Raw genomic sequence first — 19,153 nt, forward strand, 5'->3', positions numbered from 1 at the left:
CAACTTGAGACCATTACTCCTTGTTCTGTCATCTGCTACCACTGAGAACAGTCTAGATCCATCCTCTTTGGAACCCCCTTTCAGGTAGTTGAAAGCAGCTATCAAATCCCTCCTCATTCTTCTCTTCTGCAGACTAAACAATCCCAGTTCCCTCAGCCTCTCCTCATAAGTCATGTGCTCCAGCCCCCTAATCATTTTTGTTACCCTCCGCTGGACTCTCTCCAATTTATCCACATCCTTCTTGTAGTGTGGGGCCCAAAACTGGACACAGTACTCCAAATGAGGCCTCACCAGTGCTGAGTAGAGGGGAATGATCACATCCCTTGATCTTCTGGAAATGCCCCTACTTATACAACCCAAAATGCCATTAGCCTTCTTGGCAACAAGGGCACACTGTTGACTCATATTCAGCTTTTCGTCCACCGTAACCCCTAGGTCCTTTTCTGCAGAACTGCTGCCCAGCCATTCGGTCCCTAGTCTGTAGCAGTGCATGGGATTCTTCCGTCCTAAGTGCAGGACTCTGCACTTGTCCTTGTTGAACCTCATCATATTTCTTTTGGCCCAATCCTCTAATTTGTCTAGGTCCCTCTGTATCCTAGCCCTACCCTCCAGCATATCAACCACTCCTCCCAGTTTAGTGTCATCTGCAAACTTGCTAAGGGTGCAGTCCACACCATCCTCCAGATCGTTAATGAAGATATTGAACAAAACCGGCCCCAGCACCGACCCTTGGGGCACTCCACTTGATACCGGCTGCCAACTAGACATGGAACCATTGATCACTACCCATTGAGCCCGACCATCTAGCCAGTTTTCTATCCACCTTACCGTCCATTCATCAAGCCCATACTTCTTTAACTTGCTGGCAAGAATACTGTGGGAGACTGTATCCAAAGCTTTGCTAAAGTCCAGAAATAGCACATCCACTGCTTTCCCCTCATCCACAGAGCCGGTTATCTCGTCATAGAATGCAATTAGGTTAGTCAGGCATGACTTGCCCTTGGTGAATCCATGTTGACTGTTCCTGATCACTTTCCCCTCCTTTAAGTGGTTCAGGATTGATTCCTTGAGGACCTGTTCCATGATTTTTCCAGGGACTGAGGTGAGACTGACTGGCCTGTAGTTCCCTAGATCTTCCTTCTTCCCTTTTTTAACGATGGGCACTACATTAGCTTTTTTCCAGTCATCCGGGACCTCCCCCGATCGCCATGATTTTTCAAAGATAATGGCCAATGGCTCTGCAATCTCATCGGCCAACTCCTTTAGCACCCTCGGATGCAGCGCATCTGGCCCCATGGACTTGTGCTCATCCAGCTTTCCTAAATAGCCCCGAACTACTTCTTTCTCCACAGAGAGCTGGTCACCTCCTCCCCATACCATGCTGCAGAGTGCAGCTGTCTGGGAGCTGACCTTGTCTGTGAAGACAGAGGCAAAAAAAGCATTGAGTACACTCCTCCCATTTCATCCACAGCTGCCAAGTTCCAGAGCAGGAGTCAGCACAGGATGATTTTCTTGGTGCTGGAGGGAGATATGGCTTTGGTTACTCCCAATGCTCCCAACATACACCATCTTGTTTTCTCTCCTCCTTTCGTTACCCGGGTCACTTCCTCCCTCCAACCCACCTCCTTCCAGAGCCCGCCCCTAAAACCGGCTTTGCTGCTCGTGTGCTCTTTACCTACCGCCTCTTTCCCGCCAAAGCAGAGCTGAGCACTAATCAGAGGAGCACTAGCATGTGCTAAGCAGAGATAGGAGCTGATCAATGCATGTGTGCCTAGATCTGGCCACATAGTTCAGCCAGAGCGGAAATGCGATTGAGAGAGGGGAGGGAAGTGGCAGTTTCCACAGCTCTCTCTCTCTCTCTATCCATCTTAATTACTTCTTTGGCCACCCAGCACGGTAGAATCTGAGCACCTCACAGGTGTTTTGCCTCATCACACCCCTGTGAGGGAAAGAAGTGTTATTATCCCCATTTCACAGATGGGGAACTGAGGCAGAGAGACTGCAGTCATGTAGGAAGTCTGCAGCAGAGCCGGGAACTGAAGCCAGGATCTCCCAAGTTTCAGGCTAGTGCCCTAACCAAGGACGATCCTTCCACTGCTGGCAGCAAAGGAGTGAAGCATTGTGCTGAAGAATTGTCCCTAATCCTCCTCCTCCCTGTTCATCCCAGTGCTCTTTTCTGTTTTCTGATGGCTCATCTGCTTTCTGTATGCAACCCCACCTTCCTACATCTTCCTCCTTACCCTCAATCCTTTTCCCCTTTGCCTCTTTCCCTCACTATTGTTCTTTCTTCTCAGAACCTCTCCTGTAAGGATCTTGCAGTACCAGGTCTTCAACCCCAACCCATGGACTTTAAAATGAAAGTCACCCGATTTGGTAAGTCACATTCCTGGTCACAAACCTCAGGCTCATTACCCAGCATGTTCAATTATGTGAAACTGACCAAACCCATTCAGTTACTCTAAGACATCAACTGCAGATCTAGTGTAACCGGGACTTTGTGGGAGGAAACCACAAAGGGGGAAATTGGAACACATAAAGGGGAGAGCGTAAGTTGCCAGGAGATAATGGGAAGCTTGAGGGAAAGGTCCCTCATGCAAGATAAGTTACCGCTGCTTCAGGCAAGAGACTTGACAGATATATCCGCTCTCTCCAATCTGTGCAGTAGAGGAGATGCAATGACCTAATCAAAGCAAAATGAGCTATAACAAATTGAATTCCCAATGCACTTTCCACCTCCAGAAACAACAAAAACAAAATACACATTTATACAGCACAAACTTCACTCAAGAGTCACAGGTGCCTTACAATAAAAGCAGCACTGTTTATTATAGTTTATCTTTTTAAAAGTTCAGACGCAGCAAACAAAACTGTTTTTAACTTAGCATTAAAACACCAAGATGGACTGAGTAAGGCAAAGAGATAGCCAAGGTATGTTCCATGAGCCTGGAGTATAGTTGTTAAAAGCACTCTCTCCTGAAAGAGGAAAGGTGATCTCTCTCAGAAAGACTAAACAACCTGCCAAACGTGACTGCAGTGAACAGCCAGGTGACCAAAGATCTGTCAAATGTACAGCCAACCACATTCACTTCGTTTTTCCATAGGGAAATTTGTGCTGTCAGCTGCACAGCTTTAACGCTTCATTAGTTGTTAAATGAATGCCTTTTGGGAATGCTGGCCACTCATATAATCTCTCCAGATACACTTTCCTCCTCCAGATAACTTCACCATTGAAAATAGCAAACTTTAGGCTTGCACAAGTCACTGCTTGTTGATAATACAGCAAATAATGTATTTCATAGCTGAAGATTGCATGCGTAGGCAATTGGGATTGTGATGAATTACTATCTCTGTTTCCAATGCTAAGCTTAAGACATTTATTTGGCAGTTAGAAAAATGTTGCCAATACCAAACTACTGGTATTAGCAAACATTTACAGGATTAGCACTATAGTTTAGCATCTCCCAAAGGAAAAAGTTATTTTCTGGCTTATTACAGTTTCTCCTGCATGCTTTCTTCCTTGTATAGCTCCTTTTTGGTTTTCATATGGTCAAATTGTCAATGATGTACACACTCAAATACACACGCACAATCCAGCAGGCCTAATTAGTGTACGCATATACCATGACTGCAACGCACAAGCCTGATATTTGCAAGCAGTCATGGCTAGTTAGCCATCTAACTAGCCATGTAAGCAATCAAGTGACCCATTTGTTTTATTTAGATTTAAGTTTACATTGCACTCACAATTATGATACCTGAATGCACAAATTAGGCCCATACAATTGGGCATGTAGATTTATATGGGCCCATCTTTTACAATCAGACCTTCAAGCATTCTGCAAAAGACCCAAACTTCTACTGATTTAATTTTAAAATATAGATAAAAAATTATGTTCTGCTCCATGTACCTCCCTTCTATGGGCAAAATCCTGCTCACCTTACTCACGTCAGTAGCTACACCAATGCCAATTAGATTAGACGTTTGAACAAGGCAGGTAGGATTTTGCCCCCTCGCTGTTCATTCTCTGTACATGCAGATTTTCAGGCTCTGTCCCACTTCTCCCTAATCCCCACAATCCCAGTCACCAATTCCATTGGATAGTTCATAGAATCATAGACTATCAGGGTTGGAAGGGACCTCAGGAAGTCATCTAGTCCAACCCCCTGCTCAAAGCAGGACCAATCCCCAACTAAATCATTCCAGCCAGGGCTTTGTCAAGCCTGACCTTAAAAACCTCTAAGGAAGGAGATTCCACCACCTCCCTAGGTAACCCATTCCAGTGCTTCACCACCCTCCGAGTGAAAAAGTTTTTCCTAATATCCAGCCTAAACCTCCCACACTGCAACTTGACAGAACAAGGAGTAATGGTCTCATCTGCTACCACTGAGAACAGTCTAGATCCATCCTCTTTGGAACCCCCTTTCAGGTAGTTGAATGAGAGGGGATTTGATAGCTGCTTTCATCTCTTCTGCAGACTAAATAATCCCAGTTCCCTCAGCCTCTCCTCATAAATCATGTGCTCCAGCCCCCTAATCATTTTTGTTGCCCTCCACTGGACTCTTTCCAATTTTTCCACATCTTTCTTGTAGTGTGGGTCCAAAACTGGACATGAGGCCTCACCAATGCCGAACAGAGGGGAATGATCACGTCCCTCGATCTGCTGGCACTGCCCCTACGTATACAGCCCAAAGTTCTGCAATGATAGGGATGTGCCCAGCCTGTGTGTCACTTTGATAACACTTAGGATCACTATCGATATCAGCCTCTGGGATGGGCAAAGACTTTTGTTAATATCAAACCTTTAGTTCCAGCATGTATCTTTCATATCTCTACCACATGTTTCAGAGAAGAATGTAAAAACAATGTGCCCAGTTGCAGGAAATGCAAAGATGATGACAAGCCCCATTTCCTCCGCTCCTGCCCTGCCCCAGGTCATTTAATGATGTTGTTCAATTACCTGTGAAAGTCCCTTCCTCTGCACAGCATTAGAGCTCTCCAAAAAAAGCAAGGAAAATAAGATTATTGAAATATTTAAGATGCTGCAAAATCATTCTACTATCCCAATATTCAGACTTCTGCACATAGTATCAAACCATCGACAAAAAATGTGCAGCTAATCACCACCTGTGTATTTTCTATGTCAGATACACAGTAGCTCAATAATGATCTAGCTTGGAGAGTTGATTTTTATAGATTGCAAGGTTAACTGAAACACATTACGTAAAAAACTCATTAAAAGCAAATTGTATGACACCACACTGTAGACATGCAGTCAGATTGCTGATTCCCCCAATCTTAAAAACAAACTGAACGTGTTAAAAATAGTAAATAGGTTTAATAAGCTGAGGAGTTTAAAGAAAGTTGCTTTTTACAGTTCAGTGTTTTGCAAAGATGGACCCAGGTGTTAGCTGAGTTAATTAGCAAAGAGATTATGCAGATCCTAATTTGAAAGGTTTTGTTTGCATCCTTGTTATAGAATCACTTAGTGGTTGTACAGAGCTTTGACAATGTAAAGCATTAGTAGAAGTGCCAAGTATTATGATTATTAAACAGTAAAATATTTCCCTCTTTCACCCATATTCTATTAATATTTATTACATTTTTCAACAATCCCCTGCTATAATTTGCCAGCTCCTCAAATGATGCTATATTTTGAAGATGATTTTTCACCAAAAGAACTGTCCGGTGCTCTTGCCTAGACAGCATAAAACAAGAAACAGTCCTTTGTACTGCCATTTTAAAGCCATTTTACAAGAGCTGCGAAATAGCAGGAAACTGACTGAGAAGAGGTACAACATAGCGTCTTGCAATGATCTCCTCTACCTCCAGCTTCCATGGTGACAAAAGTTACCATTCTCCGGAGATAAAAATAGAGCTTACAGTAAAACCAAGCCAATGTGATACAGGCACAAACACCTTATGCAATCATCATGTTTTTTTGAAAAACAGCTAGGACACCTTGATTGTTGTTAATTTCAGCTGGGCACCATCAGTGTGTGTGTGCAAATTTTAACCAAATTCAAATTAAGACACTTAAAATGTACGCAAAATGATCTTTAAAAATGCAAAGAAATCCTAGCCTCACTATACAACAGTGATCATACTTAACCTACACTGTATCTTGTAATCTAATCACAAGCTCTGACAATAAAATTGTTCAATTTTTCAGTTGTGGTTTCAGCTTTATTCCCTGGTTATTTATCTGCAGTGGAAGATGCTAAAATATACTCTGTGTGTCAAGAGTGCTGATGCCAAGCATAGGATGCTGAAAATGCAACTTACTGTTAACAGTACAACGATCCAATGCATATGGTTTAAATATTTCTCTCTTAATACTGTACTAATGCAAAGATCTACATGCAAAATAAAATAAAATGATTCTACTTACAGCCAACCATCATCATGGCCACCGAAAAAATCTTCTCTCCATCTGTGGTTGGAGCTATGTTTCCAAATCCTATTGTTGTAAGGCTTGTCATGGTAAAGTAGAGAGAGGATATATACAACGAGTCTTTGCTGGGGCCTCCTTCCCACTGCCCTGAGCCGCTGGTATTGTACCGATAGGGTGCCCCTATACTCAACGCCAACTGGTAGAGCCAGCTGTCTGTCTTGATTGTATTAGTGACTTCATCTATAACTTCATAGTCCCCAATGCTGTACCATATACAGGCTAGCCAGTGGGCCACTAGTCCAAAGACACAGACCAACAGCACTAGTACTGCAGCACCATATTCCAGATAATGGTCCAATTTCCTGGCAACACGACCAAGGCGTAGAAGTCGCACCACTTTTAAGGAACTGAAAAGGCTGCTGATCCCCTAGAAAAGAATAAGTTCCATTACACCATCAGAAATACGCTATTGAGTAAAACAGCATGTAACACAGCCACTCCCACATTTGCCCCGAGTAACCCTCCCGTAAATATTTTTCTTCAATGTTCTAGACAACAGAAGATTGTAAACTCACAAAAACCTCGGTCAGCTAGGTCAAGTTCAGCGCTTACTAGACAAGCCAATGAGCTAGGTGACATCAGGTCTCTTATGAGTCCTGAAATAGCGTTAGGGAGTCCAAGAGCAGAGAAGAAACAGCAGGTGTGTTTAATATAAGTGGCTAAGGGCCCACTCCTCTACCATTTTAAAGTCAATGGGAGGTTTAGCATAGATTTCAGTGGGAACAGGTCCAAATTTAAGTACACAATTGAGAAGGAGGCTTCTCTAAGTTTATTGAAGAATTGTACCCCCTGCAGGACAGTAAATAGGAACACAGAATTGCCATACTGGATCAACCAATGGACCATCTGAGTCCAATATCCTGCAGCCAGTGCCATATGCTGCAGAGGAAGGTGCAAGAAAACTTGTAAAGGACAGCCATGGAATAACCTGCACACCGGGGAAACTTCTACCATACCACCCATCAGTGAGTGGCTGGCCAACATCCTGAAACAAGAGGGATTACATCCCTTATTATCTGTAGTCGCATCCAATGTAACGTGGATGTCCTCATTATCCATATAGACAGCTCACTAATTCTGAGGGCAGGATACTTACCTAATCACTGACAGACAATTGCTCTGTTTAGTGGGTATCATATACACCAAGAACCACTAGTCAGAAATGTACACAAAAGATAATTTACTTGCTGGTCAACAGGTATTTCCGTAGAGTAATTTTTTTTTATTTTATTTTTTTACTCAAGAAAAGCACAAATAAATGGAAGCACAAATATTTAGGAAATAGAAGCACAGAGAAATGGTTAAAAAGTAATGGAAACATTTGGGAAGGTGCAGAAAGGGTGTATATCCCCCTGAACGCAAGTATGATTCACAATGGTTTTAATGGAAGTTATACATGCAGAATCGAGGAAAAATAAAGCTCCCAATTTATTGTAATCCCATAATAGAACTAACTTTTGCATTAAATTAATTAGTGATTCAAAATAGAAGCCATCCAAAGGAAGATTTCTAATATAAAATACTAAGAAGTCACAGACATTTAATTTAAAATAGAAATTAAGACACAGAATGCAATGAGGCAAACATTCTAAATTTCTGTGCCGAGATTAAATTGCACTTTTCTACGCATCATTATTGAATTAGTCTAGTCAAAACATTAGCTAATTATATTATCAAACTGTAAAATACTGAAATTCCTGTAGTTAATATTAGCATCAAAAAAACCTTATTCCCCTTATGCATCTGTGTCTCCTATCACAGACTGTATTTGAAGGGTAACCTACGACTGATATTTCTAGATTCAACACATTAGACAACGGTCTTGTTTTTTAAATCCAGTACGTTTTCCAAATTCAGTCATTTTGTTTCAGATCCCCAAATCCTTAAATTGAATATCTGTAACTGCATTGCAGTGCATACAGTGACTGATACTAAGAAAGGAAGTGGAATTTTCTAATTTTGATTACTATATTCTGCATTTAAGTTCTCTCACTTCTACACAAGATATTATTACTCTGATTTCCAACTGAGCAGATGCCTGTTCATTTTCTCTAATACATGGTCATTGGTAGAGCCCTGAAAATCTGAGGATATCCACTTTATATCCGCAGACCATGTTTGTGGATCTAATGTGAATACAAACTTTGTATCCACACAGGGCTCTAGTCCCATTGGGCCATGGCACATTGTGACCCTCATGTAAAAACCACTGAAGTAAATGGAAAAGATTCCCACTGACTTCACTGAGTCTACTACAGTCTAAGAGACCCACAAAGCAAAAGCCCCAATACACATATTTTTAAAAAAGGAGAGTATACTCTTATGATACTACATTGCACCAAATTCATCCGTGGCGTCACTCCACCAAAGTCAGCACTTTACAAATTATAGGCCTGATCCTGAAAAGTTCTAAAAACCTTCTGTGACATCAACAGGAAAAAAGAAGAGAATGGGAGAAAGTCCCTGCAGGATAGGGCCCTGTAGTGGGGACACCATTTGCCTGGCTCCCTCATGTGGCCAGAGGTGTTTCCATGGCACCCTGTCTGCCCCCTCTCTTTGGGGCCCCTTACAAGTGCCATATAGTCTCTCAGGGGAGGGCTGATGGTAACCCTGAGAAAATGGGTCAGTAGCTCAAAGTAATTCAAGATAGTCCTCAGTATCCCAAACACAAAGTCTGTCATAGCAACCCCATCTCCAAAGCTCCTGCTAACCACTGAGCCTTTATTCTGCCCAGCAGAAGCCGAGCCTGCCAGCTCTGCCTTCCTTCAGCACACGCAATGTTCCGAGAGGGAAAGCAGCATGTACCCTCCTCGCCTTCTGACGGCTCCTCCTGATTGGTCAGGAGAGGAGCCCTGCCCCAGCCTGCAGTATAGGGCTCCTGATCCCAGGACCTTAAACTAACAGTCTCCCCATCCCACTGCTAACTGCCTGGAATCACCTCCTCTCTTCCTCTTTCAGCCAGTTTCCGAGCCTGGGCTCACACCAATATCCCTGGGATGGGGGTCTTCTGCCCACACCCCCACCCCGCTTAGGCTTAAAGGGCCAGTACGCCCCATTACAGGCCCCAATACCTCTGTCAAGTAGGTATGTATTATTCCCCTTTTACATATGGAGAGACTGAACCAGAGATTCAGTCCACTGTCAGGCTTGGATTAAAACTCAGGAGTTTCTTATTATTATTATCTGTATTACTGTAGTTTCCAGGACCCCGAGTCATTAACCTGAATCTCACTGTGCAAGGTGCTGTACAAACAAAAGGACAGTCTCTGCCCCAAAGATCTGCTTGGGTGTGGTGTTCTGTCCCATCAAGTGGCACCGAGACCACTTAGAGAGAGAGTTAAATGAGTCTGCTTTACAGCCAGGGCCGTCCTTAGGCATAGGCAGAATAGGCAGCCGCCTAGGGCACCACTAGGTCTGGGGGCACCGCTCTGCCGGGAGCCCGGACAGATGGGAAGCAGTGGAGCATGTAAGAGCAGGCTGCTGGGTCCTAGAGAGAGCCGAATGCAGCACAGTCTGAGGGAGGGGACTGGCTGCTGGGGTCTCTGGGAAGGGAAGGGGAGGGGGTAGGGGTTGGGGAAGGAGCTCACCTGGGAGTGTGACTCTTTCCCACCCCCCTCCCCCGGCGGAGGTGAGGTGAGGCAGGCTCTGCCGCTCTGGAACCAGTATCCTTTGTTGTCCCCCATAACATCCATTCTTCTCCCGCCCTGCCCCATGGAGCACCCCCTCCTTTCTCCCTCCCCCCCAGGAGCATCCCCCTCTCTCTCCTCCCTCCCCTCCATCAGGGCTGGGTTGGGTGAGGTGGGGGGGGAGGCTGGCTGCCTGCCTGCTGAGGAATGAAAGTGAAAGTAACTCACTTCCTCGGCCAGGATTGGAATGTCACACAGGGCTGGGCTGGGGTTAGCCAGATGTGTGAAAAATCAGGACAGGGGGTTGGGGTAGGGTGAGCAGATATCCCTATTTTATAGGGCCAGTCCCAATTTTGGGGTCTTTTTCTTATATAGGCTCCTTTTACCCCCATCCCGTCCTGATTTTTCACACTTACTGTCTGGTCACTCTAGGTGGGGGTAATTAGTGCCTATATAAAACAAAGCCCCAAATATCGGGACTGGCCCTATAAAATCAGGACATCTGGATCTGGGCACCCTAGCTGGGGAGCGCCTCTCCCCCGGGCTGGCAGCTGCCAGCGATCCACCTCATCCGGGGGGAGCTACACAGGGCAGGATGAGCTGCTGTGCTCCATGGGTGACCTGTCCCTGAGATCAGATGCTGTGCTAACTTCACCATGGTCCGTAAGGCTGGTGGTGGTGCCCATTGGCGTGTGATTGGACCTGAGGGTTTGCTGCTGCTGTTGCCACTCTGCACCCCAAGAGGTGGATTTTGGGGTCTACTGCAGCTGTTGGACCAGCAGGCTGAGGGGTGAGCCAAGCATGAAAGCAGTACTGTGTTGCCATTTAGACTGTGATTTAACAACTTTGTTTGCCAAAAATTCTTGCTAACAATCCTGAATCCAATTTCAATATTTAAAAAAAAAAATCAGTATCTTAGCCAAAAACAGAAAATTAAGTTGTTGACAATTATTAGTGACAGGTTTGGTTTGAGGCAGGGAGTGGGCCAGTTTTCATCAGAGAAACAAAAAATGTTGACTGACTTTCCTATAGCCTGTTACTCCTGATAAGAGCCCTCCAACAACTGTAATATGCTCATCTCCTTACTAGTGTATAAAGCAGGGGTCGGCAACCTATGGAACACGCGCCAAAGGTGGCAGGTGAGCTGATTTTTGATGGTAGGCAGCGGCAGGCTGAGCGGCTCAGCCCATCACTGCTCTGGGGTTCCAGCTGCTGCCCTATTGCCAGCTGGGATACTGGCCGTCGGCCACACTCAGCACCTACTGCTGGCCTGGGGACCCCCAAGGAACCCCAGGCTGGCAGCGGGCTGAGCAGGCCGGCTGAACCACTCAACCTGCTGTCAGCCTGGGGTTCCATTCACTCAGCCGGCAGTGGGCTGAGCAGGGCTGGTGGGGGTTGAGTGGCTCAGTCTGCTGCCAGTCTGGGGTGCCGGCAGCACTCAGCCTACTGCTACTCCGGGGTTCCGGCTGCCAGCCCCTTGCCAGTCAGGAGCCCAGCCGCCAGCCCCACTTTGGGTGAGCAGAATCCCAGGCTGGTAGCGGGCTGAGGGGGGTTGGCAGCCGGGATCCTGGCTGGCAGGAGTTGGTGGTCAGAACCCCAGACCAGCAGCGGGCTGAGCAGGGCCTGGGATCCTTGTCTAGGGTTCCAGCCACCAGCCCCGCTCAGCCCGCTGCCAGTCTGGGGTTTCATTTACTCAGCTGGCAGTGGCCTGAGCAGGACTGGTGGCCAGGACCTCAGATAATAACAATAGTTTATTTATATAATATAGACAGAGAGATACCTTCTACAAACGTTAAAATGTATTACTGGCACGAGAAACCTTAAATTACAGTGAACTTGGCACACCACTTCTGAAAGGTTGCCGACCCCTGGTATAGACTGACCATATGTTGTACTAAGTTTCTCCTGCATTTTATTTTCCTGTGAGTCAGTATAGCTTTTGCCACCCCAGAAGTTGGGCAGCCAATGTTTTACGTTTTCACAATGTTTTCTCTAACTTTCATAAAGTAAATACATAGTTAATATGAGTTAAAAAGGCCAGGGACACTTCCTTGTGAAGAATCTGTACAGCAGATCATGCTAGAGCTGTGAAAATATCAATTTTTGATGGAACTTTAGAGGCAGTGATTTATCATGTATTTTATCATGTGAATGTGCTGCTATTGCTAATGTCTTTCCAAACAAAAATAAGGCACAATAGGACTTCTGTAACATTTCTGTGCTACCTTAATCTAGATGAGATGATTCTGTGCTGACTTCATTTTGGTCACTTTGTGCTTTACCTAGCAGTAAAACTAGGGTTATATTTTCCCACTGTTTGGAAACCCAGCTTGTTAAACTGATTTTGCAGCCAAAAAAGCCAGAAAGATTGCTTTTAATTAAAAACAAATCTTTGTTTCAATACCTCTTCATATAAATTTCCAATGAAATTTTGACAAATTAAAAAAATTATCTTATTTGCATCATTCTGTCAAATCAGAATTTTTTCTTTAGTGCTACTTCTTTAGTGCTAGTGCATCAGCATTACAGTGTGCTTAATTAAGTTAAACTGGTTTTAATAACGTGAATGTGGCAAGTTTTCCAATACTGTATGCTTATATTTGTGTTGCTAAGAGCAGATCAGGCACAGGGGCACCAGTTTAATAATCTCGCCTAGGGCACCAGAAATCCTAAGGACGGCCCTGTTTACAGCCTTAGCTTTGGCTTTTAGCTCATACGGTCGAGGCTCATGCACTAAGCTCCAGAGGTCCCCAGTTCAATCCTACCTGCCGACAACCAGAATCTGTTGGCGTTACACTTACAGTCTGGTTCATCCTCCTATGCTCACAGTCAATATTTTCTCTTTCTAAGTTGTAAAGATAAGTTAGTACCAGTAATATTAACCTCAAAAATAACATTTAACTCCAAGTCTCAGAGAAAGTCTGTGTTGGAAATTACACTCTCTCCCAAACATACATAATGATTACCTTTTATTTTGCATCACTGACCCAGGAGCTATTCATCATACCATAAAACAAAGGGGAACACTCAATTGTAACTGCTATTGATATATGCCTTACCTGAAATAGTACTACTGTGAAACTTGTTCAAACAGCCTGCTAGTCTCCAAGCCAATTTAACTGGATCAATTGTTTTAAGGCCAGTAAAAAGAGATTTACAGTCTGCTTAAACTAAGAAGGTGGTCAGCAGTTTAAAAAAAATCTTTTCCACAAAGCACTGTACCAAGGCCCCAGTTCAGTGAAGCACTTAAGCACATACTTGACTTCAAGCATATGAGTTTTCCTGTTGAAATCAGTGGGACGACTCAGGTGTTTAAGTATGGGGCTGGGCCTGAAGGGTCCTTTGGTGCTTCCTCTGACACAAAATATCGCCCAAGGATAATGGTGTAACTGATAGATTGTTCACACAGGGCTTTGCCAAAGATTCAATAGAGGTGGAATTAATTAGGGCAACTGGATTTTAGTGTCAACCTACATTCTTTACGGCATGAATTTAACACAGGCTGTTGTGTTTTTAATCCAACAGCTTGCAATTTGTCTTTGTGTTCATTCTCCCTTCAGGCGGCAGGCTGTATTTATATTATATTATGATAGATTTTTTTTAACATGATCCATAAGTTATCTTGGAAATCCAACACTATTTTTAAAGGGGTGTGCTAATTTGACCCCAGCAACCTCAAGAATTGTGGGAGCGGAAAGGGGATTTAGAGCAACCTGAGTGGTGCAGCTATGGATCTAGTCCAATTTTCTCATAATATCCTTCAGATCTTGTAAAATACATCCTTGACACTGAAGATCCAGCCTCCCAGGAGGATAATTTGTCATTACATTAACATATCTGGGCAGAAAGTCAATTGAGTCAAATGCTTGCAATATCTCACAGACTACATGTTCTCTACTTGAGGACATCAGATTGTATTATGAGCATGAACACATATCTCATGAAATGAAAGGGTTGTGGACAGGGTTTTAAATTATGGCACAATGAGACCAGGCCATTTTCTCATCTCACAGCTTGTCTGGTCTTCAGAATTTTCCTAATTGAAAAACTGTTTACGCAGAAAAGCCATTTCATTTGTACAGATTTGGAAGTATTAAATCCAAAAATAATATTCAAAATCCATTTATGATTTTCTTGTTTTAAAAAGTTCAGGGAATGATCTAAAGTCCATTGAAGTCAATGGAAAAACTCCCCTTGACATCAGTAGCCACTGAATCAGAAAATAAAAGAAAATAAAAATTATCAAATGGTACTTATTGTGACAAAGCCAGACATTTACAGGAGAGGAAAAAGCAAACTATGATAAAGTTTAATAGCCTCTGTACTGCATATGCTGTTCTCTGATGACTGCACGGAGATTTGTGTTTACTCCAGTTCATCTAAACTCACATTTAAAAAAAAAAGATACAGTGACTATAAATGGGAAAATCCTGCCACTATTCTCACTTGAAATTATTGTGATGTTCTCCCTCTCCTGATGTTCAGAATTTGGCCAACTGTTGCTCCATCCACAATCTCATTTCTTTAGTTAATATTGAATCCTCAACTTCCTTGACCCTTCTCTGTGGTTTTAAGTCCTTGTGCGGTATGCAGACTTGGTTGGTTGACAAACTACTTCTGACAATGGAAAGAGATCACATATGCTTGCTGATTCTTTCAAATCTATCAGCAATGTTGGTAATGTCGACCACAAGGAATCAGGGACAGTCTTGAAGACCTACACAGGGATAGGTATAGCTGAGCGGCACAGTTCATTTCTTCTGGAGAGAACACAGCCAGCAACATTGGGCATTTGCTCTTCTCATCCATGAGCTCTTGTAATAAGTACCACAAGTTTCTGATCTAGCATCCTTCCTATTAAATAGGCACATGAAGCCATTGGGGATATAGTGGGGCTGGCTGTGGTATCTTCTGCATATTCAGATGGTAGCAGTTTTCCTTCTGTACTTAACAAGAAGAGCATTTTCAATGAAGGGTCCTTTACTCACCATTGGTTAAACAAAGCCCACATTTGTTGACTTTGGTATATTGCAAAGTCTGTTTTCTCAAACTTTCTTGAAATGGCACATTGAACAAGGAGACTTAGTTTAGAGGGTTGACTGACTGAGTATTTATCTTGTTGAATTATAGACTGGACTGGTATTAATGTTGCATGACACTATTATTAAGGTTGTCCGACACTTCCGATTACAAGAGCCTGATTTCAATTGCTTATAACTTTGCCAAACTTCAACCAATTAGACACCCCCAATGGAAAATTTTAGCCTCTCTCATTCTGAGAATGAGGTTAGAGGAAAATACATTGTTTTGCCCATGTTAAAAAAATTCTGGCAAACTTTTTCTTTTAAAAGCTCTAGTGCCCCTATGCTTTGGAGAAGGATTTGACATTTGGCGGGGGAGGACTTCTGTGTCAGAGACGTGACTTTTCTTTTCCCAGTAAAAATCCACTTAAATTTGGTGAAGTTTAAGACATTGAGAAATCGTAGCTTGCACATGCTCAGCAGAGTCTTCTTAGATTTTAGCAGCTAGATTCCCCAAAGATTCAATGCACACTGGGCATGCTTCAGCCAGGAGCTGAACATGACTTTCCTCTGCAGCTGTAGCTCTGGGCTGCTACAGGATGTGCTGGGTCAGGATGCCTGAAATGGAGGCTCCCGGTGTTCTCAGTTCACATGCTTTCCCGGATGGGTCCAGGCAGCATAAAACAGCAAGGAATCTACCTGATTTAAACACAGAGAAGTCAAGGATCAGACCTGCAGAGGAGGTGGGGGGACCAGACTGAGACAAGAAACCTAAGGGGTGGGGAATAGGACTGGAGGGTTGCACAGTTGGGGTGAAGAGGGAAACTGGGCCTGAGAGTTGGGGTGGGGAAGGAGACTGGGGCTGGGTGCCAGGGAGGGAAATGGGAGGGTGGGGGACTGGAAGACAGTAGGTGGGAAGAAACTGAGATTGGGTGAAGAAAGGGAGAGGACTCAGACTGGATGGGCAAAGAGACTGGGACTCGGAGTGAGGGGGAACACTGATATTGGAGGAGGATCCTGGGGAATGAGATTGGGACCGAGAGCCAGTGGGGACAGGGATGGTGGGAGAAGTGGTGCTGAGGTAGGGGAGATTGACAAATCAGATGAAGATTTGTGTGGGGGACTGGAACTGGCTGATGAAGGAAACTGAGAACAAGGACCTGGGGGTGGAAGTTGGAATGGCTGGGCAAGGAGACTGGGACTGAGGCAGGGAACCCAGAGGGGTGAAACTAGGCCTTGCTAGGCAAGAACACTGGGACCAGGATGAGAAGCCTGAGAAACAGAGACTGCGATCGACTAGGGGAGAGGATTGGGACTCATGCCCCATTCACTATAGATGCAGCTTTTGCAACAAATGAAGCCAAGTGTCCTATAGATAAGTCTCTTTCACCACATAATCCTGATTCATCCCCAGAACAGGTCCATTCTGTGCCTAAATGAGGCAGGGGTCCTGTGGAAAAAATAGTATGCAATCATGTAAATTCACCACGAAAGCTCATGCTCCAATATGTCTGTTAGTCTATAAGGTGCCACAGGACTCTTTGCTGCTTTTACAAATCCAGACTAACATGGCTACCCCTCTGATACTAAAAACTATTATAATTCATATGCAAAATGAGCTGATTTGAAGCACAGGGAACCTTAATTCTGGCATTTCCCAACTTTTGAGTACTTGATTTTGCAACCTTAACAATGTTCCCTGAACACAGTTCTTTGTGTTTATAATATATAATGTGCGTACACGCACACCACACAGAGAGCGAGCTATGCACAGAAAATAAGCACCTAGGACAGGGCTTTCAGAAGCATTCAATGTTAGCCAAACTCTGCTCCCATTCACTTTACTAGGAGCAGATTTTATCCAAAACTGAGGACTGTTAAAAATCCCATTCTTAGAGTCTTAGGGATAGCAGTATTTTTATAAAATTTGATATAAAAAACATAATACTCTGCAATTATATTTTTTATTCACAGCCATGAAGTATCACAAAACAATCCCTTTTAAGCAACTATGTAAATTTGTTTGATTTTAAAATGTCATCAGCCCAGTTCTGCTACCATTTATACACGTTTTAGTGTGACTTAAATCAATGGAATCTGAATGGGGCACATCTTATTCTGAAAAGAAAATATTTTACAGAATAACATCTCTTAGTTACTTTACAATGATAACCTAGCATATCTTTCCTAAGGTTTGGAAATCTCTTTCAAGCATCGCATTGTAAAATCTAGGCAGAGCCTTCCTTTAGCTAACAATACTAACAGTATGTTGGACCCTTATGTGCACCAAATTGGTAAATTGCTCTGTAACTTTTTAATATTACAGGATGATTTTTTCCTTCAGATACGTTTCAATTTTTAAATATGATTTGGTTTGACCTTTTTATTTATTAAGCTCTGGGCACATATACAAAAAAAGATAAATCATACAAATTAAGAAAATGTCTGACATTTGAAATCCTCCCAAACCCACAAATCTGGGACTCCAAGGAAACATTTATTGACCCCTGTCCCAAAAAACCCTGTCCCAGAAAAAAGGTGGGGAGAAAAGAAATGCTTTGCAGTAGATCCAGAAGGTCAATAAATTCAGGCCCTGACAAACCTATAGGGGAGGCAAGCACCAGGGTTCAGAACTTTTCCATAAAACGGGGTCCCAGTTAAACAAGGGTCCTGCTAATTCAAATACCTCAGCTACTCTTAACTCACTATCATGACCAGAGGACCTCGTCTTTGAGATACCTCCAACTTCCTCAACATCAGTGACTTCTGCAGCAGCCAGTATGGCTGGCCCCAGGGCCGCCCAAGCAGCAGGTCCTGGTGGCCCTGGGGACAGCCACACCGGCCACTGTTGGAGCGGCTCTGCAGCCAGCCACTCGGGCGGCCCCGCAGCCAGCTGCACCAGCCACTGCCCCGGGGACCGCCCAAGCAGTGACCAATCCGGCTGGCCCCGGGAACCGCCCGGCAGCAGTCCCGAGGCGACCGGAGGAGCGGCTGGCCCCCTGGAGCTTTCGCCCACACACACAGAAGTGGCCAGAGCAGCAGCAGGACCCCCGAGGCTTCCCCCTCCCCGCAGCTGGTGCCACAGGCTCCCCTGTTCCTCACCCCGCTGCCCACCCCAAGATTCAATCAGGGGTATTTGTATGGTATAAGTCATGGACAGGTCACGGGCCGTGATTTTTTGTTTCTTGCCCATGACCTGTCTATGACTTTTACTAAAAATACCCGTGATTAAATCATAGCCTTACTCATGATTTTAGCTGTGGAAGTCCCTGGTTCAATCCACGATATCGATAAAAATGGCCTCTGTCAGAGAAGCACAAATAAAATATACTCCCTGCATATTCTGCACTAGCTAAAGTTTCCATCATATTGAAATCAAAGCTGGGGGACAAGACAGAGATGAACATCTTGATCATGATCAAAGTTTGGCTTCCCCCCACCCTTATGATTTAGTCCTCAGGCCAGCTAAGATTGCCTGGACCTGAAACATGAACATATACAAATATAAGCTTAAGAATACTGTCCTCTCTAGCTCCCACCAAGCTGTAGATCTTTTGGGGAAAATTAACAGATCTCTCCTCTGAGACTGGGAGCCTGCTTCACGGCTCCTCGGAAGGATCAGAAACAATAATGCAGCTGAGATTCCAGACCTGACCTACCTGAGTTTGATTTAGAAGTTGTCTAGACCTACTGCACTGTACTGTAACGTTAAATTTTGTTACGAAGCAATTAGTAAGTAATAAGCAAGAAATAAGCACAGCTCCAGAAGGTACATAGCGGTGCTGTGAAAAACAAGCACGGCATCGTGACATATAAGCTGTTTGAAATTTTACAAGTAAATCACTCTCAACAAAAAATTTTTTCAAGTTGAGCTACTTAAATAGAGCTTAGCCTTAAAATCCCTGGTTAACTTCTTAATGCTTCTTTTCTGAAGTTAATGTTCAAACAAATCTTCCAACACATCATATATGCTCACAGGCCTTTTTTAGGTAATCAATTAATGTACTAAAGCCTCATGGATACCAATCTAAGTGCTAGTGCAAGAAAAATAAAA

At 43.9% G+C, this 19,153-nt stretch overlaps 1 protein-coding gene across 4 annotated transcripts in view; it reads right to left on the reverse strand.

Moving 5' to 3' along the window:
- Nucleotides 1-19,153, reverse strand: part of KCNH5 (potassium voltage-gated channel subfamily H member 5) — a 260,681-nt gene that overhangs the window by 153,551 nt on the left and 87,977 nt on the right. For all 4 annotated transcript variants that reach the window (XM_045012158.1, XM_045012156.1, XM_045012155.1 and 1 more), the window contains one exon: nucleotides 6,390-6,819. In XM_045012158.1, coding sequence (XP_044868093.1) covers nucleotides 6,390-6,819 — 430 coding nt within the window. The remainder of the gene's footprint in view (nucleotides 1-6,389; nucleotides 6,820-19,153) is intronic.

Source organism: Mauremys mutica, chromosome 4, assembly GCF_020497125.1.
Source record: "Mauremys mutica isolate MM-2020 ecotype Southern chromosome 4, ASM2049712v1, whole genome shotgun sequence".
NCBI lineage: Eukaryota > Metazoa > Chordata > Testudines > Geoemydidae > Mauremys > Mauremys mutica.